Source organism: Papio anubis, chromosome 4, assembly GCF_008728515.1.
Source record: "Papio anubis isolate 15944 chromosome 4, Panubis1.0, whole genome shotgun sequence".
Classification (NCBI taxonomy): Eukaryota; Metazoa; Chordata; class Mammalia; order Primates; family Cercopithecidae; genus Papio; species Papio anubis.
In genome coordinates this window covers 87,150,928-87,176,546 of record NC_044979.1, presented here as the reverse complement: position 1 = coordinate 87,176,546, position 25,619 = coordinate 87,150,928, and the positions used below count along the sequence as shown (strand labels likewise).

General features: G+C 37.0%; 1 protein-coding gene across 1 annotated transcript; it reads right to left on the bottom strand.

Annotated features, from left to right (window-relative positions):
* Positions 1–2,010: 2,010 nt before the first annotated feature.
* On the bottom strand, positions 2,011–24,594 carry LOC116274518. The gene is made up of 3 exons (XM_031665309.1): positions 24,125–24,594; positions 5,182–5,250; positions 2,011–3,606 (listed from the first exon to the last, which is right to left on the bottom strand). Exons 1-3 carry the CDS (start codon positions 24,336–24,338, stop codon positions 3,374–3,376), a joined length of 516 nt encoding a protein of 171 aa, XP_031521169.1. The 5' UTR covers positions 24,339–24,594; the 3' UTR covers positions 2,011–3,373.
* Positions 24,595–25,619: the final 1,025 nt, after the last annotated feature.

Sequence of the window (25,619 nt, the reverse complement as noted above, 5' to 3'; positions counted from 1 at the left end):
AAGAATTGGGAGAAATAAGCTTGGCATAGCCGACCCTCTTGTTCATGGTTTCAAGATTGGGAACATTGAAATTCCTCACATTTCTTCCAAATTAAGATATTCAGATTGCAAACCCTTTAATCCAACTGGAAAGAGATATCTGGAATGTCTGAGTTCTCCTCCCAGATTGAGAGCTGTTTTTCAATTAGTAACATGGATTGAGGAATTTTCTGGCATCTGCCACTAAGTGAGTAAACTCAAAGATGATAAAATAAACTTAAAAAGAAGAAGAAAAAAAAAAAAACAGCTCATTTTAATTAACTTCCGGTGAGACTTAAAAGACAGCCCAAACCACAAAAAGTCCGTTTCCAAAAACGCTGCTCTTTTTTATTTTTGCCAGACAGCATGACTCCACTGCCACTTATTAGTACTGATTTTTAAATGTATTGCTTTCTTTTTTTTAAGTAACAGATTCACAAACAGAGAGAATACAATTCTCAGAAGAACCAGGACAATATTGTCATCTTTAAGTTGTTTTAAATTGATTCATCAAAACTAAAATATGAACACACCTCAATATTAACTATCTTACAAATCTAGGCCAAGACCACACTAAATTTGGACCATTTCCCTTAATAGTGCAGTAAAATACAATGGGTTTTTCAACAAGGAATACTTCTAACTCTGTGTGTGTGTGTGTGTGTGTGTGTGTGTGTGTGTGTGTGTATCTATATATATAACCACTGCCTCTATTTCCCTCAACCACCACTAGATCTTATATTTACTGCAATATCCTAACTACAACACTGAAAAGAAAACCTTATATCTATGAATTACATAAACGTATTGGTATTTTGAGAAAAGTTGGCATCACATTGTCATCAGATTCGATTAATTTTTCTGTTTAATTTTAACTTGTTAAAATTTATTTAATTGTATTTATTTCTTTTATTATCAGTATGTTCTTTGCCCTTTGTTTAACCCTATCAAACCTTTTGACAAGTGGTAAGTTTACAAAAGATGAAATTTTATGTTAGAAACACTTTACACTAAGATCTTGCCCAGATTAGAAATCTTATTCAAGTGAAAAATCTTTCCTTCATACATAAATGTGGCCCAATAACGTGAGAGGTTCACAGTATCTTAATTCAGTTCTTGTATTTTGCAGAGTTAGCAAAAATGGTATTTGTAGAAGTTTTACCCCAAGAAAATTGATTGATTGATCTGGCAATTTACTCAGTTTTCCAAATTCATCTTGAACTATAACCTTAATCCAATCTATACCTGATTGCTCTAAATGATAATGTGGTATTGTTTGCCAATTAGCTGTCCGAAGAATTAGCAACTTTTATTTGCTATACTATACAGGGTTTACTTGATATAGCTATCTATGTGTGAAAGGTTGATAACTTTTTAAAAGAAGGTGTTGAAAAACGTGGTAACAAATAACCTGTATCATTTCAAAGAATAATAGCTACAAATTCAACATGTGATATGTGAATTATAATGCTGTAATTCTTCACACTTGAATTCTCTTATGATTCTCTCACTATTCACCTACCACTTGAGAACTCATTCTGGAGGCTGTCCAAAAAAACACTGGAGTTTTCCTATCACTTTCTTAGAAATTGTGGTGAGAAAACAAGATCGTATTCTTTCCATAGGGTATCTGCTCAAGTGTCGAAAAAGCTTGACATTTTTCTATGTGTTTTTGAAGAGCAAATTTTCCTTTCTTAAAAGACAACTGAATCCCAATACTTTCGGAGGCCAAGGAAGGCAGATCACTTGAGTCCAGGAGTTTGAGACCAGCCTGGGCAACATGGAGAAACCCCATCTCTGCAAAAAATACAAAAATTAGCCCGACATGGTGGCACACACCTGTGGTCCCAGATACTCAGGAGGCTGAGGCAGAAGAATCACTTGAGCCTGTGGGGCAGAGGTTGCAGTGAGCTGAGATTGTGCCACTGCACTCCAGCCTAGGCAACAGAGTAAGACACTGTCTCAAAAAAAAAAAAAAAAAAAAAAAAAAAAAAAGACAGCTGTAAGAAAGCACTTGAAATAACTATTATTAATTGCCTCTCCTTTAAACTCTTTCCATCTCCTTTAGTCATTGAACTTGAATAGGTTTAAGGCAATCAGACTACTTTGTCCTCACTCTAGTCAAGTCTTGGGGGCAGCCTCAGAATTGATTGCGCTCCTTCAAGATTTTTCACACCAAGGGTGTTGCATACATGGACAATGCTTCCCCAGGATGCACATCTCCCCTTGTGAGATAGCTGAGTGTGGAAGAATCAACTGACCCAGGACAGAGAAACTACCTCCTCCTCCCTGCCAGGCATACAGAAATAAAGGGCACCCATTTTGCTGATGTAAAGGGCATCAGTGGAGGGAGGCAAAGGGAAGTAATCAGGACCAATACCCCAAATTGCAAATAAATCCTCTTAATTAGACCCTTATTAGTGGAAAACTAGAAAAGTGTAACTGTTACCAAAAGGAAGAACTTGTTCTAACATAACAAGAGCACCAGCATAAACATATTGTTCTGCTCTCAGTAACACCTATCAGTCCCCACCTCAGATGAACTGCAGAAAAACCTTCCTCTCTGCTCTCCCATCATCTGCCACCCTCTTCTACAATCTAACCTCTTTTCAGCCACTGGCTCAAGCTCATAATGAATCATCCACCCACTCTCCCCTTAACATTTGATGTCCTTTAGTCCTTAAGTAGGAGAAAAGCATAGAAGGAAACAAGCTTTGCTGATCTGGCCTCAGAAAGACACAGCAATAATGCCGACAATTCATGTCTTGGTAAGTTTGGCCACCTTATCACTAGCATGATTCCAGTGAGTTATGATGCACAGTCACTTCATAGCTTCTCCATTTCACCAGACCCTTTTTCTTTTTAATTATTAGAAGACAAGGTCTCAGGATAAGAGTGGGTAAAACACTTAACTCCAGAAAGCCAGTAAGAGGGAAGAAGGGATAAAACCTCATCCTGCACAGTATGATGCTGAGATTCCTCACATATCTTCAAAGCATCCTAAGAAAGTACGTTTGAGTATCTGTGGGCACTTGGGCTTCAAAGAACAAACAAGAGAGGCAAAATCAAGGGAGTTCACAACTCTCCCTCTTTCATTCTTACATTATAACATTTACACATTCGTAGACAGCAAATGAAGAGTCTCATATACATCATGTTTTGGATACAGGTCAGAAAGCTGAGACACAAAAATGTCAACCACTTGAGGATTTCTGACTTTTAGTTCTGATTCTCAGGACTTAATTTTTGTCTTTTGTTATGCCCCATCCCAGAGAAAGGTCAACTGTTTCTTCAAGGCCAAGAGACTGTGGGTGTCCAGAGAATCCTCAATTGGAATATTTTTTCAGCTCTTTTATTACACAAATGAAATACTCTTCAATAATTGTTGGGGGGGTGGTATTTTTGTTGTTCTGTGAAACAACTCCAGTGGGCTTTTTAGCTCTGCAAAGCCCCTCCACACAAATGGTGATGCTTGACATTTCAGCTCCAAGAAAGTAAAATTGCTTGGGGATGAAGTTATCAATGGTGATGTTGAAGTCAGAGATGCACCTCTGCAGACCAGGTTATATTTGAGGAAAACATGCTTAGCTAAAAGAAGAAAAAGAATAGTGATCAGATATGTCAAGGTGTCTGCCCAACCTCTTGGCCTGGGTCTCGTGAGGAAGTTGGTGAGATTCAGAAGGCAATGAAACCATTTTCATTGAGTGCATAAGCACAAGTAGATCTGTCCTTGGGCCAGAAGGGCAAGGAAATCATGGGTTTTTACAAATTTAATTAGTATCTGGCCACTTCAACAAATTTCTACCAATGCTAATAATTCTTCAGTTGAGTTTTTAGTGTACAAGCATATTATCTTCATTTAAAGATAATGTTACTTTATTCTTTTAAAAAGTTGTACCTCCTATTTCCTGCCTTATTGCTTCAGCTATAAAGCAAATCTATATGTACTTAGTTTGAATGATGGAAAGGGTGTTGAGAATTTTGAGTTGTTTTCAGAAATATGGATTTGAGTACAAAATGCTGAAGACAGAGAAACTGAAGAACTATTGTAGTAGTTTAGGTGTGGGCCGGGGGCAGTGGCTCATGCCTGTAATTCTAGCTCTTTGGGAGGAAGAGAGAGGCACATCATGAGGTCAGGAGTTCAAGACCAGCCTGGACACCATAGTGAAACCCTGTCTCTACTAAAAAAAAAAAAAAAAAAATTGCCAGGCATGGTGGCAGGCGCCTGTAGTCCCAGCTACTTGGGAGACTGAGACTGAGCCAGGAGAATTGCTTGAACCCGGGAGGTGGAGGTTTTAGTGAGCCGAAATCATGCCACTGCACTCCAGCCAAAATCATGTCACTGCACTCCAGCCTGGATGACAGACTGAGACTCTGTCTCAAAAAACAACAAAAAAAGTTGAAGTGATGTGACAATGCATGAAATAGGATGATTGCTAAAAATATATAGAGAAGAAGAAGTAGCTGTAGAATATTTTAGTTTTAAGAAAAAGATCAACTGGAAAAGATGGGTAGGCAACAAAAAATAACTCCAGACTTTTAACATGCACTATGGTTGACTAATAGACAATAACCAGGATTGCTATATTTTTATAGATACTAAAATATATGACAACATAGAAATCTAAACAGGGATTTAAAATGGTAAATTAATCTTACTTCTTAGTTTATAAACAGTGTGAATTATGCGGATCAAGAGAAACATTTAAATATTCTACCATATCTCCATGATCTCATATAATCTTGCTCATACCATAATATCTCACATTAATGACATTTGTATAAAGCTTTCACACTATACGAAGTAATTATACATATATTATATACAAGAATTTTTCCTGAGAGATTGACATTAACACTTCCTAAAAAGTTATACTTTAAAAAATATTTTCTATGATCTCAGTTGATAATTGCAATCCATTCTTTATTCTCTTTGCAGACTCCATTCTACCAAACCTGATTTACCAGTGGCTTTTGTATGCAAACATCTTGTTCTCCCATTCTATATATCCTTCACCTTTCCATTCTTGTACACAAAGTGAAATCCTAATTACCCTTCAAAGTAATCTTTTGCCATTCCCTTGAAGCGGGGGACTAAAGGGCAGAGGAGAAGAAATCGGGGGTACAGACAGCAAGTTTCTATAGAGGAGAAATGTCAGTCACCTTGCTCTTCCTGGGCATGTGGGTAGAGCAGAAGGTCAGGGAGTGCACCAGCAGTTCCATTCCACAGCCCTTAAGGCAATCACAGGAAGTCACTATGTCAGCAAGCAAAGCACAGGAAACCATATCACTGATGATACTAATGTATCTGCTTTGTTTCCATCCCCAAAAACAAAATAAAAATTGTTCCTTCTTCCCTCTCCCTCACCCTCCCCAGCCCACAAATCTTTCCCATCAAGCTAAATTCATTTTCCTTATTTAAAGGAGGAAAAAACAGTGGCTTTTATTGCTTGTAAAGGCAAACCACAATGAAAGTTGCAATTCATTTATCTCCAATCCCAATTTTATGTATGATTCTTTTGGCCAAGAAGAAATTTTAAAGAAAGCAGAAGAAAATTCTATGAAAAAATTTCAACATAAAATGAGATAAAGCATAAGCAATTAAATTTATAAAATTATATCACTAAAGTTTTTAATATCACTTCTATGATGAAGAATGAAATTATCCAAAAATTTAGCAATTGCTCTTCGCAGAATAGTTTATTCACTTTAATAAAGTGTATTTAATACATGCAATTTTAGTTTCTTTATGCTTCATCTATTAAAACACTGTTGAGTCTTTAGTATAAACAAGACTGGTGTGACAAGTATATTTTTCCTAGTTGTATCCCCTCCCTTTCTATTCTTACATTCCATTTCCTTTTTCTAACTAACCTGCTGTTTTCAAATAGTTTTAAATGTTTTCACAACAGTTTGAGTCATTTAAGGTATTTAAAGCCCAGATATGACATTCTTAGGGAGTACACAAATAAAGAAGGTAAAAGCATCATGTAAGTATGATGGGGAGAGGTGAACAGCTAGCTTGTTAAAACTGTAGTTTTTGCCTGTTGTGAAGTGAGCATAGCATTTCTTTCTGACTTTATGGTGGAGGTTTATGGGCCATAAGCAGGAGCTTCTTTGGAATCAGACGTTCATGATACTTAAAAAAAAAAAAAAAAAAAAAAAGCAGAAGTTCCTGAAAGTTAAGATGGAATTGTTATCGCAGACAGGTAATCCCTGTGATCTTATTTACTATTAATAATTGCTGCTGACTATCCTATTGTCTTCAAATTGCCAAGGAGTCATTAAGAGAGTGAGGCAGGGAAAAGGAAGAGGAGGTAGACCATGCTGATGAGAGTAAAACAGTTTTATGCACCATTTTAAGCAACCAAAGAGATACCGTGTGAAAAATTAATGTCTGTTGCTAGTGATCTTATCCCAGAGTCTGATCTAATTTTGGCAATGCTAGAACAAAGCACATGCTGTCTGTATTGCTATTTGCTTACCCCATTCACTATGACAATAGCAAAATACGGATTATGAAATAATTTTCCTTGGCATAGATTTTGAGAAGTATTTTTTCCCTTTTTTTAGTTTCGAGACATTGATCTTGGGTAACTTCTCAGAAACTGTGCTCCCAGGACTAGCAGCTTATCTGACTGACACAGGGTGCCTCTCAAGGGTCCTAATATCCATTCTCACTGATCCTACCCTGTGGGTACTTCTCGATATACTAAATCACTCATGGTAGGTGACAAAAAAATCCCAGTCATTTACATCTGTTCAACAAACATTTATTGATAGTGTTATGATATTTTTAATATAAAAGTAGTGATGCTGTATTCAGCCAACAGTGGACTTATTACATCTAATTTACTGAAATCCCTTAGCTCCCCCTATAGGAAGGGTTGGATTAAGTAGGAAGTAAGAGAAGACAAATTCACATGCAAGCCCACTTTCATGGCAGAAAATAAAAGTTAATGAATCTGTTCTTCTTGTCCAACCATGTAAAAGCCAAAATACCAACTAAGAAGATTGGTCTTATCTTTACAGCTGCCTGATCCAATGAGTAAAGGAAAAGCACACCTTTGCTATTTTGCAGAAGAGGCAACTTAGAAAACAAATCTCATCTCTGTTACTCACCATTCTGTCTATTCCCCTATTCCCTCTACAGCTCAGTATTAGCACTAGCAAAGGGTCTCATCGATGAAGTTAATACCCAGCTTGGGTTTCAGTCTCATTTAAGCCATTGCACTAATTCAGTCATTAATTCAATGAACATTATTATGCAACTGACATATTTAAGAAACTCATAATTTCTCCTCTTAATGTTTGCTTTGAAATAGAGAGGTAGACTGTTATACACGTGTTCCAAACTCAGTGAGATAAGAGCTACAATCAAAGTATGTCTAAGGTAGGGAATATTGTGGCACACATAGAAAACAGCATAATCAATTCTCTGTGGTTGAGAAAAAGGATAGTTTTAAGTTTCACAAATATATCTGCTGATTTCTTCATCAAGTCAAACTGATCTTAAGAGCTTTTATATCAGTATTTCCTTTGCATTCACACTGCCACTGCACTAATTCAGACCATTATTACAAAATATCAAAACTATATAGTCTCTTAAGTGTATTCCATGTTATCTTTCTTTTTCTCAGTACGCAACAGAACTGTGAGTTTATCGTCTTGTATTACTTTTTCAATGTCTCGTTGAATAAAATCGTGAATGCCCCATCCACACGATACATAATTTGAATATAGAAGTGAGGCTAAATACCGGGACTTCAGGGCCATTACCATAATCTAGTTCCCTCTTTTATTATTATGGGTTACATCATAATAACCCAATTGTTATAAATCCAATTAAAAAGTTACAAAGCAATATTTGCTTAATTCAAAATCAAGAAGTATTACAACAGCACTCCAAAACACCTCCATGCCCATAGTTTACACCTTTTCCATTACAGTTTTTCCCTCCTTGCTAAGGATAACCAGCAATGCTGAGTCTGCTATTAGTCATAATCTTGCCTTTTATGGCAGACACTTTTGGGCTGTGTATCACAATTCCTCAGTCCGCTTCTAATTGCAATCACAGCTCTGTTGGACAGTTACCTGTAAGCTCAGTTAATGCTGACAATGCTGCACCTGAAGTGCCTGGCTTGCAATCTCAGCTTATCTGTTCCAAGAAATTTCCAAGACCAGCACATATAGGAAGGGGAGTTATCATCCCAGAGTACAACCCTCTCACAATGGTGAATGGGAGCTAATGGATAAATTCCTCAACCTCCTGTTCATCAGACCTAATTCTGGAAGGCATCTGTCCAGCCCTCAGAGATCCTGGTGTAATACAACCTGTTGTCTTTATCAGTGGCCTGGAAAATACACACGTATATTGGTCTGCCTTTTTTTTTTTTTCTCACTCTCCCCGCTTCCTAAGATCCCTTCTTTTATAAACAATTTGCCATAAGCCTTTGACTCATGTTCTGCTTTCAGGAAACCCTAAATGAAAAATTTTAAATAATTTTACCACTTATGAATGCAGTCACAACCGACACATTGACACCATTTTGAACTTCATAAAAATGGAACCACATCCTGTGAGTTCCATTCTATCTTGTGTCTTTAAATCAATATTATATTTGTGAAATTCATCAATGTTGTGAGTGTATGTTTTTAGATCAGGTGTGTCCAATCTTTTGGCTTACCTGGGCCACATTGGAAGAAGATGAATGTCTTGGACCACACATAAAATACACTAACACTGGCCAGGTGCGATGGCTTACCCCTGTAATCCCAGCACTTTGGGAGACCAAGGCAGGCAGATCATGAGGTCAAGAGGTAGAGGCCATCCTGGCCAACATGGTGAAACCCCGTCTCTACAAAAAATGCAAAAATTAGCTGGGCATGGTGGCGTGTGCCTGTAGTCCCAGCTACTCAGGAGGCTGAGGCAAGAGAATCACTTGAACTCGGGAGGCAGAGGTTGCAATGATCTCAGATCGTGCCACTGTACTCTAGCCTGGCGACAGAGCGAGACTCCATTAAAAAAAAAAAAAAAAAAAAAAAAAAAAAAGAACACTAATGATAGCTGACAAGCTAAAAATATCACAACAAAATCTCATGTTTTAAGAAAATTTATGAATTCGTGTTGGGCCGCATTCAAAGCCATCCTGGGCACATGTGGCCCACAGGCCATAGAATGGACAAGGTCAGTTTCAATTATTCATTTTTTGGCTGTACAGTGGGGCATTGGAAAATTTTTCTCTCAGGAATCCAACTATCCCCCCAAGAAACCTTAATGATTATAACATCAGGTGTTTCCTCAACAAAAATAACCAAATTATACCCTCCTACTGAGAAGCCTACATTCAACAAGTCTCATGAAATTGCCTACAGCTTGCAATCAGCTCCTTAATGATACACTTGTTAACATAAATAACCAAACCAAAGATTACTAAACTCTAGGCAAAACTCTAACATGAAAAACAAAAAGGAAAGCAACCCAAAATGGAGGTCATTATGACAATGTAGAGAGTAAAAATTTTACAAAATTCATTATTACTCAGAAAAATGAAGGAAGATATATCTACAAACAAGAACAAAATTTTATTTTAAAATATCAATAGAAGGAAAAATCCAAATTATCTCTTAAAATTTAAAATGTGATGGTAAAAATAGAAAACTTAAAATTAAACATTAGCAAGTAGAAGGAGAGAGGAAGGAAGTAAGAGAATGGAGAGAGAGAAAGACAGAGAGGTAGAGAGAAAGAGAGAGAGAAGAAAAGGAGGCCAAAGAAGAGAAAAATGAACCTAAAGAACTTACTTATGATGTCCTACAGGTGAATAATAAGGATTCAGTGAGGAGGGTATACAAATAAACAGACAAAATTATCAATGAAATAATTCTAAAAATTATTCCAGAATTGAAGGACGCATATTTTCAGATCAAGATGCTCCAGCTAGTAACCTGAGCAATGGAGAAAAAGGAACTCACAGCAGGATATCCACCTGGAAAATGCAACCACTTTGGGAAAAGAGGAAATACTAAAAGTTTCAGAGAATAAAAATATGTTACATACAAAAGACCAAGAAAGAGAATGGCTTTTAACTTTTCAATATCAGCTGTAGATGTCAAAGACAACAAAAGAAAAATGATTTCCAACTACCAACTAATAATCCAGACAAAGTGTAAATTAAATGTGAAAGTAGGCATTCCAATTGGCCATAGGAGTGGCTGCCTGAATCTAAATCTCTCCACACAATTTCCAAGAAGGAGGAGGAGAAGGGGAGGAAGAGGGAAGAAAAGAAAAAGGAGCTCAAATCAAATGACACTTGACCTACATTTTCAGCATTACTAAGAGACCAAGAATACTGTAAACTTCAATTTCCCTTCATACAAAGACACAAACAATTCCAGCAGATCTTTACTGATTGGGAAAGGTAGGGTAGAAAGCCTTTGAACACTTGGTGTAAAAGAAAAAAATACCAGGTGACTTTTAAATAAAGCAAAGACAAAATCACAAGTCCAAAGTTAAATACCAAAATAGTGAACACAGGTCTGGAACTGGAAAATTCACAGCAACAGCTACAGAGAAGGGGTTTACAACTGAGTGAGTTGGAAATTGGCAACACTGAAGCATTGATTCTGGGGGAAAGGGAAAAAATAGAGAAGAGGAAATACCTGTCATAGACTGGCAATGAAGTGAAAGCAGAAAGCAAGTAGGAAAAATAAAGGAGCATGCAGAAATAAAAACTATCACAGTATATGTAGACCCTTCTTATTTCCCATCTACCACCACTCATTACCAACAAAATCATCTATTAATGATATTTAACTTTATTACACTCACTGAAGAGAATATGCTCGACCTAAAAAGCCAGTCAACAAAATGCATAAGAATAGAAGCAAAACAAATTAGCCTTATACAAAGCTATTGTAAAAAAAAAAAAAAAAAAAAGATATTACATATCATAAAATAGTTCCATCATAAACAACCACAAAGCAGAAGAAACTATAATATAACCTCAAGTCTTAATTAGATATCTTCAAATAAGCATTTAGATATACGTATATAATTTCTAATAAAAAAATGCAAAAAGTAAGCACAGAAATATACAAATAAAGAAAGAAATGCAATGAGTTGCTAGATCTCAGGAAAGAAATTACACAGATAAAACATCTCTAAAATGAAGAATAAATTATAAGGTATCCAAAGGAAAATAGATTTAAGTGACACATTACTAATGAATAAATGCAAGAAAGAAGCCAAGAAAATGAAAATAAAGAACTTCTAAAAGTCAGAGAGAAGGAGGTTGGAATCTAAGGTAGACAAATATTCAATATACGTACACTTGGAATCCCTGAAGAAGAAAAACAAGACAATAAAACAGAGCTAATATTTAAACCAATAATCCAAGAAAATCTAAATCTATACATTGAAAGGGCTTCCTATATACCTGGAAAATTTTACTGAGGATGATCGAACTTGAGAAATAGCCTAGAAAATACCAGGATTTTAAAAATAGAAAGAACAAAAATCCACAAGCAGGCCCTCCAGACAAAAAAGAACAAATTAGGTATAAGAGTAAGACAAGTCAACCATAATTCTCAAGAGCAACTTAAAACCATACAGTGACATTTTCAAGAAACTTAAAGAAAGCAAAACCCAGAGATTTTGTTTGTAAGCTGAAATTGAAATACCAAGGCTATAACAAAATAGTCTTTAAAGTACAGAAACTTAGGAAATAATGAACCTATAAACCTTTGACAAGAAGTCTTCTAGAGGACGATCTTCATCCAACCAAGAAATAATATTAATAGTAGTAACAAGAAAACATACTGGTAGTGAACTTTTAATATGTTTAACTAGATATCTATGAATAAAACAAAATTGAGAGTATAGATAAAAAAAATAGCGTGTAAAATCATATGTTCTGAAAAAGTGGAAAGAATGTGTCTATAAAATATATAGAAAAAATATAAATATATATAAGTATATTTATATAAAATATAGAGTAAAGAGGAATATAATAAGTTGTTGTATAGTTAGAAGAGAAAATCAAATGATGCCATTTAAAACTATCAAGAGGTTAAATAAGAATGAAAAAAGCCAAAAAAAAATTTTTTTTGAGATAGGGTCTTGCTCTGCTGCCCAGGCTCACTGCAACTTCATCCTCCCAAGCTCAAGCAATCCTCCCACCTCAGCCTTCTGAATAGCTGGGACCACAGGCGTGTGCCACCATGCCTGGCTAATTTTTGTATTTTAAGTAGAGATGGGGTTTCACTGTCTTGCCTAGGCTGGTCTCAAACTCCTGGCCTCAAGCAATCTTCCTGCCTTGGCCTCCCAAAGTATTGGGATTATAGGCTTGAGCCACTGTGTCCAGCAGAGAAAAATCTTTTTAATTTTGGGTTAGCCCAAGTGTTTTTAGACACCAATAAATGCACAATCGAAAAAAATAAATAATTGATAAAATGGACTTCATAAACATTAAAACTTTAGCTCTGTGAAATATCCTGGTAGGAGAATAAAAAGACAAACAACAGACAGAAAACATTTACAAGTCACATATCTGAAAAAGAACTTTTATCTAGAATATGTAAAGAACAAGAACTCTCAAAACTTGACAATTTGAGACAAACCAATTAAAATATAGCCAAAAGACCTGAACAGACACTTCACCAAGAAGACACACAGACAGCAAGTAAAAACATGAAAAGATATTCAACATTATTAGTTATGAAGGAAGTGCAAATTGAAGCCAAGTACTAAGTAACTGGAACTCTCATATATTGCTGGTGGAAAGGCAAAATTGTTTGGCAAATTGTTTGAAAGTTGCTTGAAAAATTAAACGTACATTTACCACATGACCTAGCAAGCAACATCTAGGTATTTACCCTGAAGAAATGAAAAGTTATGTTCATACAAAGACTTATGTATAAATGTTTATAGGAGAATTATTCATAATCACTAGAAACTGGAAACAACCCAAATGTTTTTCAATGAGTACATGAATCCTTAAAAATTGTAGATGGAATACTATTGGGCCATAAAAAAGAATAAAATCTTGTCATTCATGGCAACATGGATGGAACTTTAGGACTCTATGTTAAGTGAAATAAGCCAGGAACAGAAAGTTAAACACCACATGTTCTCACTCATATGTGGAAACTAAAAAAAGTTTATCGCATAGAAATAAAAAGCTTAACAGAAGTTATTAGAGGCTGGAAAGTGTAGGGAGAATGGGGACAGGAAGAGATTTGTGAAAGGACACAAATTTTCAGCTAAATAGGAGGAACAAGTTCTAGTGTTTTAGAGCACTGTAGGATGAGTATAGTTAACGATACTATATATTTTCAAATAGCTAGAAGAAAGGATATTGAATGTTCCCAACACAGAAAAATGATAAATGTTTGAGGTAAAAGATATGCTAATTACCCTGATCTCATCACTATCCATTGTATGTATCAAAACATCACTATGTACCCCATAAATATGTACAATTATCATGTTAATTAAAATAAATAATTTACAATTGAAGTCTATCTATCTATATAATGGAATATAAAAAAGCAATGAACTATTGATACATACAAAAACATGAATAAAGTGCAAATGCATTATATCAGTGAAATAAGTCAATTTCAAAAGATTACATACTGTATGATTCCATTTATAAGATGTTCTGTAAAAACCAAACAGTAGGACACAGTCACCTCCAGATAATAGTGTTATCAGAATCAACAGGTGCCAGAATTTATGGGCAAAAGGAGGGATTGACTTCAAAATGGACTTTTGAAAAAATGTTTTGAGGTGATAAAACTGTGTCCTGACTGTAGTGATGATTATATGAATCAACATGTGTTAAAAGTCACAGAACTATACATCAAAAAAGTTAAGTTGGTTGTAGACAACTTTAAAATATTTTATAGGAATTTTTTTGTAAATTAAAAGAACCTAAAAATACATAATTAATTGCAATGCATAAACCTAGATTGGACATTGTTGTTGTTGTTTCTTTTTAGCAAAATAGTAAAAAGCATTTTGGTGATAATTGTGAAAATTTGAATTGAACCTGACACTAGATTTTTATAGGTGTGTTAGGGTACAATGTTTTTGTAATAAATTATGATCACTTTGGTGAGATCTATGTTGACATAGTTTGGTGTAAATTTCACAATGTCTACTTATCTTCACATGGAAAAGCAAATAAAAGTGAATATATATGTATGTATGTATGTAGTTGTATGAAACCTAGGTAGACGCAGGTAACTATTTCAGTAATTTTTCAAATATTTGTGTTTGAACAATTTTATAGTAAAAAGTTTAAGAAAAACACATCACAAACAAGTCAAAAAAGAGTTCATTTTGAGAGTGTACAAAAGCTTAGTCATTTAACAAAAAATTACATTTATAAATTTCTACTTATATAACATCTATGGAATGAAGCAATAATGATCTTCAGTGAAAAAAGAGGTGTGCTGGAAGCATGGGGACCAGGTTTACTTCATCTCTAGCAAGATGTGAATAAGAGGAAATACAGGGTGCATTGCCTGGTTTGGTCACATTCACTTCTAGGAATCTTCCTACTTAGCTGAGTTGACTTTCGTGGTTGAGTGGTATGATGAAGGCCCAAGTGAGGCAAACAGTATAAGGAGGAAGGAAATGTGTTAACCTATTATACTTTCAGTAAACACCAATGTTTCCAAGCTAATTGGGTTTTGTGTGCCAATGCATATACTTTCATTCAGCTCTTCATTCTGTGATATGCTTGTGACACCAATCTGTACTGTCAGTTCTCTTCTCAGCTGATGAATGGAGTGGAATGGAATGGAATGGAGTGGAATGGAGTGGAATGGAATGGAATGGAATGGAATGGAATGGAAAAGAAAGGAAAGGGGAGGGAAACGGAGAGGAGGGGGTGAGAAGGGAAAAGGGAAAAGAGAAAGGAAAGGAGAGAAAGGGAAGGGGGAAATAAAAGAAAAGAAAAAGAGTACAACTTCCTTGGGTGGTTTCACAGAAACTCAGACACAGTTTAATTGAGTAAATACCTCCTTTTTTCAATGCTATAACTTTAAAACAGTTCTAATTTTTTCTTACCTGTGAAGTGGGCATATCCATAGCACCTACCCTGTCAGGTTGTTGTAAAGGTTATGATTTATACAAAGTGTTTACTAAAGTGCTTGGCATTTATATAAGGTCTCCTCTTATATAACATCTCTACATAATTATATAGCATCTCCTATTAAACATTTAGGAGATGTTGTTGAGCTGTTGTTATTAAGATTTTGGCAAAGAACTTGAGCTAGGGTAAGATAGGTCTAGCTTTATTAATAGATTCAATCATTCAGGTCTGAAGGAGTAAAAATGAAGCCTGACACTCCCAGAACCCATATTATAGCTCTATCAGCACTCAATGTGGTCTTCTGTCCACTAGACCTGTCAACTGGATATAATGAAAAAGAAAAGAACTGTAATTATAACAACCCTCATTTATCGGGCTCTTCTATCTGCCATGTACTCTTTCAAGGACTTTACTTGTATTAAATTATTTAAAACTTACAGGTCTTATAAAATATAATGAAATCCTATTTGAAGGATTTTATAGATGGGGAAACAGGGGCAGACAGCTTAAGCAACTTGCCTAAAGTCATGGTCATAGTAAGTGGCATAGCCTGGGCCCCAGAGTTCATGTTGGTAACTAGAACTAGCCTCTCAGGTTCACAATGGTTTCAATTCCACCTTAAGTTCCTAGGTGTCAAGGGAGTGTGGAATGAGAATTTTCTAACTATTTCTTTGAAGGGACCATTTGTCTCTTGCAAAATTTCCTAAGAATTGGCCTCTCAACTGCAGACCCAAGACATTTCCTGAAGTCCCAAGTGACAGGGCTCATGGGCTGCCAGCTTCATCAACAGCATCCCTGCAGATGCTAACTATTTATACTTTGCCACAGCTTGGAGCTACTTATCAGTGGGGAGTGTGACTGGAAAGCTTCAAGGCAAATACAGTCACTAATACGTAGTGCTTAAGAATGTAAATTCAAGGTCAAAGAAGCACAAATCTCCAGATCTGCCATTTGATAGACATGGCAAGTATTTAACCCTTTTAACATCAATGATTTTATCTGTGAAGTGGGGGTAAAAAAGACAGCTACATGATAAGACTGCTCTAAATGTGATAATCATAATGACAATAATAATTAAATAATGCACATAAAATGCTTACCACCAGACTGAAACTGCTGAATAAGGACTATTATTTTCATGATTAAGGTTTTTATCTCCCTTCAACAAACTAAGGATCAAAGGAACACGCCTCAAAATAATGATAAGACCCATCTATGACAAACTCACAGCCAATATCATACTGAACAGAAAAAAGCTTCAAGAATTCCTCTTGAGAACTGGGACAAGACATGGACGCCCACTCTCACTATTCCTATTCAACACAATACTGACAGTTCTAGCCAGACTAATCAGGCAAGAGAAACAAATAAAAGGCCTCTACATAGGAAAAGAAGAAGTCAAACTACCTCCCTTCACAGATAATATGATTTTATACCTAGAAAACCCTAAATACCAACCCAAAGAGCTCCTGGAACTAATAAACAACTTCAGTAATATTTCAAGATGTACAAAAATCAGTAGAATTTCTACACACCAATAACGTTCAAGTTGAGAGCCAAAACAAGAATACAATCCCATTTACAATGACACACACAAAAAATGAAACTACCTAGGAATACACCTAACAAAGGAGGTAAAAGATCTCTATGAAGAGAACTGCAAAAGCATTACTGAAAGAAATAATAGATGACATAAACAAATGGAAAAACATGCTATACTCATGGATTGGAAGACTCAATATCATTAAAATGGCATACCACTCAAAGCAATCTACAGATTCAATGCTACTCTATCAAACTATCAACATCATTTTTCACAGAATTAGAAAAAACTATTTTAAAATTCGCATAGAACCAAAAAAGAGCCCAAATAGCCTAAGCCATCCTAAGCAAAAAGAACAAAGCTGGAGGCATCACATTATCCAACTTCCACTATACTATCAGGCCACAGTAACCAAAACAGCATGGTACTGGTACAAAAACAGACACATAGGCCAAAGCAACAGAAGAAAGAACCCAGAAATAAGGATGCACAACTACAGGCACCTGAAATTCAACAAAGTCAACAAAAATAAGCAATGGGAAAGAACTATTCCATAAATGGTGCTGGGATAACTGGCTAGCCGTATGCTGAAGACTAAAACTGGACCCCCAACTTTCACCATGTACAAAAATTAACTCAAGATGGATTGAAGATTTAAATGTAAGACTTCAAACTCTAAGAATCCTGGAAGAAAACCTAGGAAACACCATTCTGAACATCAACTTTAGGAAAGGATATATGACTAAGTTCTCAAAAGCAATGGCAACAAAAACAAAAACTGATAAGTGAGACCTAATTAAAAACTAAAGAGCTTCTACACAGCAAAAGGAACTCAGTAGACAACCTACACAATGGGAGATAATAGACAACCTACACAATGGGAGAAAATATTTACAAACTCTCACAAAGGTCTAATATCCAGAATCTACAAGGAACTTAAACAATTCAACAAACAAAAAACAAATAAACCTATTAAAAAGTGGGCAAAAGACATGAACAAACACTTCCCAAAAGAAGACATACAAGCAACCAACAAACATGTGAATAAATGCTCCACATCACTAATTATCAGGAAAATGCAAATCAAGATCACAGTGAGATACCATCTACACTAATCAGAATGGCTATTACTAAAAAGTCAGAAAATAACAAATGCTGGCAAGGCTGCAGGGGGAAAAAGGGAACACTTACACACTGTCTGTGGGAATGAAAATTAGTTCCGCCACCATGGAAAGTAGTTTAGAGATTTCTCAAAGAACTTAAAACAGAACTGCCATTGACCTTGCATTCCCATTACTGGGTATATATCTGATATGGTTTGGCTGTGTCCCCACCAAAATCTCATCTTGAATTGTAGTTTCCATAATCCCCATGTGTCACAGGAGGGACCAAGTGGGAGGTAACTGAATCATGGGGGCAGTTTCCCCTATGCTATTCTCAAGATAGTAAGTTCTCATGCAATCTGATGGTTTTATACAGGGCTTCCCTCTTCGCTAGGTTCTCATACTTCTCCTTCCTGCCATCATGTGAAGAAGGACGTGTTTGCTTCCCTTTCTGCCATGACTGTGTCCTAAGGCCTCCCCAGTCATGCTGAACTGTGAGTCAATTAAACCTCTTTCCTTCATAAATTACCCAGTTTTGGGTATGCCTTTATTAGCAGCATGAGAATGGACTCATGCAATATCCGAAAGAAAATAAGTTGTCCTACCAAAAAGACACTCATGTTCATCACAGAGCTATTCACAATAGCAAAGATATGGAATCAATCCAGGTGCCCATCAATGGTGGATTGGATTAAAAAAAAAGTGGTACATACATGCCATGGAATACTAAGCAGCCATAACAAAGAGTAAAATCACGTCCTTCACAGCCACATGAATGTAATTGGAGGCCATTATCCTAAGTGAATTAATGCAGGAACAGAAAACCAAATACTGTATGTTCTCACTTATAAGTGGGAACCAACCATTGAGTACCCATAGACATAAAGATGGTAACAACAGACACTGGAAACTACTAGAGGAGGGCAGGGGGGGGAGCATGGGTTGAAAAACTCTTGGGTACTATGCTCACTACCTGGGTGATGGGATCCATCATACCCCAAACCTTAGCATCACGCAGTATGCCTATGTAACAAACCTGCACATGTACATCCTGAATCTAAAATAAATGTTGAAATTATAAAAAAAAATTGTATCTCCTTTTAGTTTCTTGCTATAACTATCTTTCTCTTCCACTTAACCTTATTTTAAGTGTGTTGCATGACATTGGGTTTAATATGATAAATTGCCTCAATTCAGTCCTTTTTACAAGTTAAATAGGATTCGAATAATTTAAAATTAGGTAGGTTTGTTCCTGGTGATAGAAAAATATTATGTTTTCAGCAATGGGTAATGTGTTATTATAAGTATGTATTGGGGGGGGAGATGTGCAAAAGATAAAGGAAGCAGAAAACCCAATAACTCAGTCTTACCTTGCCACATAGAAACAAAAATGGTTGCTCAACAGCTGCAGGAACCTCAGCAACAAAATTCAAATGTCTCTGTCAATGGCAAGACTTAGTTTCCCTCTCCATCTCTACTTTTTGTGTGTTCATCCTTTCTTCTCGTACTACTTTCAGCAGCATCCTCATTATCTACCCCATGTCCTTTACTCACCTAAGCTTCTGTTCATTTATAGTTTCTGCCATCCTCTACTTTTGTCTTACGTATGGTCATCATAGTCTGACTCTGACCATTTCTGCTGACTTTAGCTTTAGCTTCCACTGCTAACTGATATCTATCTTGATGTTCTACTTCAAACTGCTGATATAGAGATGCTGATTGACCTAGATCCTCTTTTCATACCGGAACATGTCAATCATAGGCCACTAACCAGTCTATGCATTGACTGCACTGGTTAGTTTCCCACCTTTGGTCTAATTAGTTGTGTTGCAATAGGTGGTGTCATATGGTACAAATAATTGAGCCTACTACTGTCCCTTCAGCAAGATCCCTGATGTAGCAATTGTTAATATCTCATAGGTCCCAGTGAGTATGACAAGGTACTATGCCCTTCTGGACTTCAGATTTTAGAATCGTAGGAATGGTCCAGGGTATGGAGGCATTCACACCACAATAAAACTACTCTTTAAACCCATTGTCAAGGTTACTTTTAATGAATAATTTTTTCTTTGTTTCTATCAGAAAGAGTGATGCATCCACTCTTTCTGACAAATTTCTTGACTCACAATGTTAAGAATATCCTCATATTTGCATAGAGTTTTACGTTGTCAAAATTAATTTCAGCAGCATATGAAAGAAAAGCCAACTTAACAAAGGCTTAAACACAAAAGGCATTATTCTGTCATATAAAGAAAGTATGAAGGCTGGCAGCCCAATGCTGACTTAGCGGATCCACAAATTCATCAGTGTTTTACCTTGTACAGTTTTTCATTCCGATATCCCTACAGTGAGGAGCCTCATCTCCACCATCCAAAATAGCATCTAGAGTGTTCAGCCATTACACCCATATTCCAGTAAGCAGGATTGATGAGAAAAAAAGGAAGAATCTGAATCCTTCCTTTTAAAAAGTATAATACAATACTGCCTCTTACTGCTTATTTGCCAGACTTTGTGACATAGCTGCACAAGGATGCGAGAGATGCTGGGAAATATAATCATTTAGCTGAGTCAATAGGCCCTTAAAGTGAATTTGCAGTTTTATGATGGAGAAGGAGAAGAACAATGGATTTCTTGAGGTAATCAGCGGTCATTGTGATACCCTGCGCTTTTGGTTATTCAACTCCTTCTATGTACATTCTTCTCCTACATTTCTCTCCTTCCATGTGCATTCCTCTCCAGCAGACATAAACCAAAATCATCCCGTTACTGCATTTAGCTCAAAGTCCAGGATCTCTGGGTGACGTACAGTTCTCTCTGTCAGGTCAAAATATTGACCGTCATAATCTGGTGATCTGAATACTAAGAAAATCCTGCCTGAGGCACACTTGCTACACTCTGGCAGGAAAGGAACAGCACAACAGTAATAAAGCCTCCCAGATGGAAATGGGAAGAATGACCAACACAGCACACCCACTGGCTGAAGCAATGATAAAATCCATCTGGATTTTATAATTCAATAGAGTGGAAAGATGCCCAGCTCCAGCAGTGAGGTTGGTTCCTTGGTTTACCCTTCTTGTAGCTTCTGGTTCTGCCTTCTGGGAAAGCACTCTTAGCCATTTTCTGTGACCCTTTGGTCTTTTCTCCTGGGGGACTTCTCTATGTCCACTATCAGCTATGGACATAGTGAACTAGGTTCTGGAGTGAATGGCCAACTGGGGACCTGCACAGCTTTCACAGCACCCTTCCAACTGAGACCCAAAGCCCACTCAAAAGGTTTAATTGTCCCAGGGCACTGTAGACCAAGTTTCGGGTCTCTTTGCCAATGTCATTCTTCAAATCTTAGTAGGCTTCTATTTGTTTCCAGTTGTTCCACATACAAATAACCAAGATCTTGTGTGTACGAAGTTTTTCAGCCCGGCAACTCTCATTTTTATTTGCTGTCTTCTCTTCATTATCTATTGCCCTCTCTCTCAAATGAGTGGGAGCCACTAAGACACTATTTGATAAAACAGGCTTGGATGGGAAAATAAGAACCCTAAGCTAATACTTTCAATCTAGCTCCCATTGTCTGCAGAGAGCTCTTGCTTGCTAGCTTGCTATAGCTCTTGCAGGCACTGTATTATCTCCTACTAAGGAGGGCTACACAGCTTCCAACATGTACAAGTGCTCTGATTTGAGCTACGGAAAAAGAAGGCTTTTTCAAAATTTCAGCACCTCAAATCACAGGACACATAGGCAATTTATGCCACAGGATACTCTCAGAGAGAGCCTCTGTAGAAACCAATGTGTTTCCTGTCTGGCATACTGTAGACCGAGCTCCTCTCTCACTCCTACAGGACTTTGCTAAAAATGGCAAAAGGTACACAACACCCACCAACATTCTGATGTTTTCCTACCATTTCCTTCCCTTTTGCTTTCACTCTAATTCATATGTGGTTTGACTTCCAAAGGACAAAAAGTGACCATGTGACCAGATATTTTCCTGTGCCATATTGAGTTATTCGTTGTCCAGCCTTTGCTATCTGAGTACCCACTACCTAAATGCCTCCTCACGACTAGGCCGGGGCACATGCTGTTGAGTTCTGTTATTGCACCCCACCTCCAGATGCCAAATTCTGTATTTGTTAGGATTCAGCTTGTATATAAATAAAACATCCCAACATAACAGAGTCTAAACAACATAGGGTTTGTTTTTCTCTCACATAAAATAAAATTCGGCCAAGTTCAGTGGCTCATGCCTGTAATCCCAGCACTTCGGGAGAATAAGGCAAGTGGATCACCTGAGGTCAAGAGTTCAAGACCAGCCTGGTCAACATAGTGAAACGCTATCTCTACTAAAAAATACAAAAACATTAGCCAGGCGTGGTGGTTGGAGCCTATAATCCCAGCTACCTGGGAGGATCAGGCAGGAGAATTGCTTGAACCTGGGAGGTGGAGGTTGCAGTGAGCCAAAATCATGCCACTGCACTCCTTCCTGGGCTACAAGAGTGAAACTCAAAAGAAAGAGGAAAGGAGGGAAGGAGAGAAGGAGGGAAGGAAGGAGTGAAGGAAGGAAGGAAGGAAGGAAGGAAGGAAGGAAGGAAGGAAGGAAGGAAGGAAAGAATTAATTCTGGGGACAAATATGCTAGGAATCCCCCCAGAGCAAGGAATAAGCATCCTTACTGTCCAGTCTATGAAAAATAATATCCCTCTGCAGAGCAAGGCCAGGCTTTCTGATTTGCCCATTATAAAATACTTTGGTTCCTAAATTTTGGGTTCATCTCACGTAATACAATTCATTGCTTGTATCTGACCCTCTTCATGTCACCCTGTGGGACCTAGAATTCAAGGGAACACTACAAATGCTACTACCTAGCAACTGTGGCTGCTATGAGTAACACAGCCTCGTGTTTCTGACCCAGTGGTTGCATGTCTTCCTTCAGCATCCATAGAACTGTGAGAGGCTAATTTCTTAGCTTAGCACCAATTATTAGGGCAAACTCTCAGACCCGTTCCAGTTCTCATTGGATAAAACAGATAATAAATATTAGCTCTGTTTCCAGGGTGAAAATTATGCTCGGGGAAGTAGTCAAAGTCACCTAAATTCACATAACCTATGAAATTTCTTCCCACCCTCATCCAGCATGCATTGCCCCACCCATAGTTGCTTCTGTGGAACCAGAAATAGTTTTGGTGAAAGTTGTGGAAAGTGGCTCTTTGTCTTAGAAGCAGGTCTTGATGCTAGGATGAGGCAAAAGTGTCTCTCAAGGTGCAAAATGTAACCAGGCACTCAGACTCAGATGCGCAGTCTGCACTTGCATGAGGCTGAGAACGAACGCCTCCTTAAATACTATGCCCTAGGACATTATGCCAGGCGAAATAAAGCAGCCACAGAAGGACAAACACTGCATGATTCCATTTATAAGAGGTGTCTGAAATAACCAAACTCATAGAGGCAGAGAGTAGAATGGTGGCTGTCAGGGGCTGAGGATTACGAGAAAAAAGAGTTGTTGTTCAACAGATACAAAGTTTCAGTTATGCAAGATGAAAACTTTCTAGAGATGTGCCCTACAACACTGTGCCTATGGTTAACAATATTGTATCATACACTTAAAAATTAAGAGGGTAGATCTCAGGTTAAGTGCTTTTACCACTAATATCAGACACACACACATACACAGACACACACAGACACACACACACACACACACACACACACACACACACACGCTAACAGCCTCACTTAATCCTGGCCCTGATTAGAAGTCTTCCAATCTAGTTCTTTTTCTGTCTTTAGATGGATTTCCTTCTTACCTACAAATATCCTTACATTTTCTAACCCCACCATATCTGTCCTCAAAATCTGTAATTAGAAACGAATCTAAGACACATTCACCCAGTATCAAATAACTGCCAACCACTTAACACTATACTCGCAGCACTGTTCAATTCTGAAAGTAAATTTTGCCACAGAAGGAGCAGTAAGAGTAGAATCTCAAGGATTATACCGAGAATTGTATGCTTCATGTGAAACATCCAAGGGAGAATTTATGGTTGGGAGGGACACTGATAAAATACTTTTAAGACACATAAAAATCAGACCACTCCATATTACCAGGTACCAATACCATGTTTATCCCTTAAATCTAGAATCCAATATGTGAGGGTTATTAATAGCAAAAAGAATTTTTTAAAGAAATCCTAACAATTAATTTCAGAAGCAGAGATGGCCTTATTTGTCCTTTTAAAAACGGAGACAAGTGAAGGCTGAAAAGGCACTTCTATTCACAGTCATCCTCACTTTGGTCGAGCCACGGGAAGAAATGAAAGGATTCTCCATCAGCCAGATGGTGCGAGAGAGAAGTCAAGCAAAGACAAACCTTCGATTCTCTCTCTGCCTGGAAGCTGCTGGCATCTCCGTCCAAGTGCTGAACAAATGGGACTTTGTGTGCTCTCATAAGAGATCTCTTTGATGTTCTGGCATCCCGATTGGCAACTTTTCATATCTGGCCATCTTAGAGCAGGGGAGATTGAGAAACAGAGAGAGGAAGAACCAGGGGAAGAAGGCTGGCTCCAAGCCCAGTGGGTAAACATGCTGGCTGCCTTCTCACACAGATTACTTTTCAAAAATGAAAAGGGAGTGTTCAGCTTCGCTTGGAATGAAGATGAGGAAATGACTCTCAGCTGTCCACACACAACAAAACAACCAACCACTACAGAGTAGGGGAGCCTTCCATCCAAGGTAGACCAGACGGGATTTGTCTCCCAGACCCAGAATATATGTTCCCCTTCAATAATGTTTATACTGATAGTATCTCCAGCATCCTGATGATGGGGACATTTTAATGAGATCCATAGTCTTTACTTTCTGCAAAGAACACACAGTCACAAACTTTCCTTCAGGACAAGAGCAGCTTTGCTTTTCTGAGTGCTTTCTTAATCTAATTATATAGATGGAGGCTGTGTGGCCTTTTGTTCTGAGTTTAGAATTATGGGTTTGAAAGTCTGAGGTCCAACTGTAGTTTTATACCTAACTTCTTGTGTGGCCCTTCACAAGCAATTATTTCCTGTCTTATTTTTCTGAACTGTTGAAGGGATTAAGGTGGTAATAATGGAGAGGGAAGGGGTTTATATCTAGTTTTAAATTATTAGAATTGATTTCAAGACAACAAATTATCAAGCATCTACTCTCAACTTAGCAGTGGGCTAACAGAAAGAAGAAAAATATATAGAAGAAAATCATAGGGACTCTGTGTCAAGAACCTTATAAATGACTTGACAAAACTTAAGTATCATACATAAGCAAGGTAGTATCCAGTCTGATATATATAACTGGATAGCATTAGCTATAAATACTGTAATAATTAGAAAAAAATTAACACATTGCTATTAGTGGGGTTATTTGGCAGAGGTTTATAAAACAGAATAAATTTCAGATTCACTGTAAGAAAAAAGAAATAATGTACTGACTTGTAAAGAGGAGAGGTAGTTAAAAAAAATAATTCCATCTTTTAGATATAAAATAAGCACCAAATGGCTTTATCATGGTTAACATCAAGGTTAACCAAAATATTATCTGATTCTCCTGAGTAATTTGGAGACCTATTAAATTAAAAACAAATGCTTATGAAGAGACACTTTGCCGAATTTCTAGGGAGATTATAGCAGGATTGCCACAAGGTAAGTGACTTTTTAAGATATTGAGCCATTGTATCTGGTCCCCTGACTCCTAACATCATCCCAAAGTATTTTTTTTTAACCTACCATTTCTTCATATTTGTATTTTCTGTTTCCCAGAATGACAGTGTGTTTAAGCTTTGTTTAAAAGGCTTAATGTTGTACATCTTAAATCTATACAATAAAAAATAAATTTTA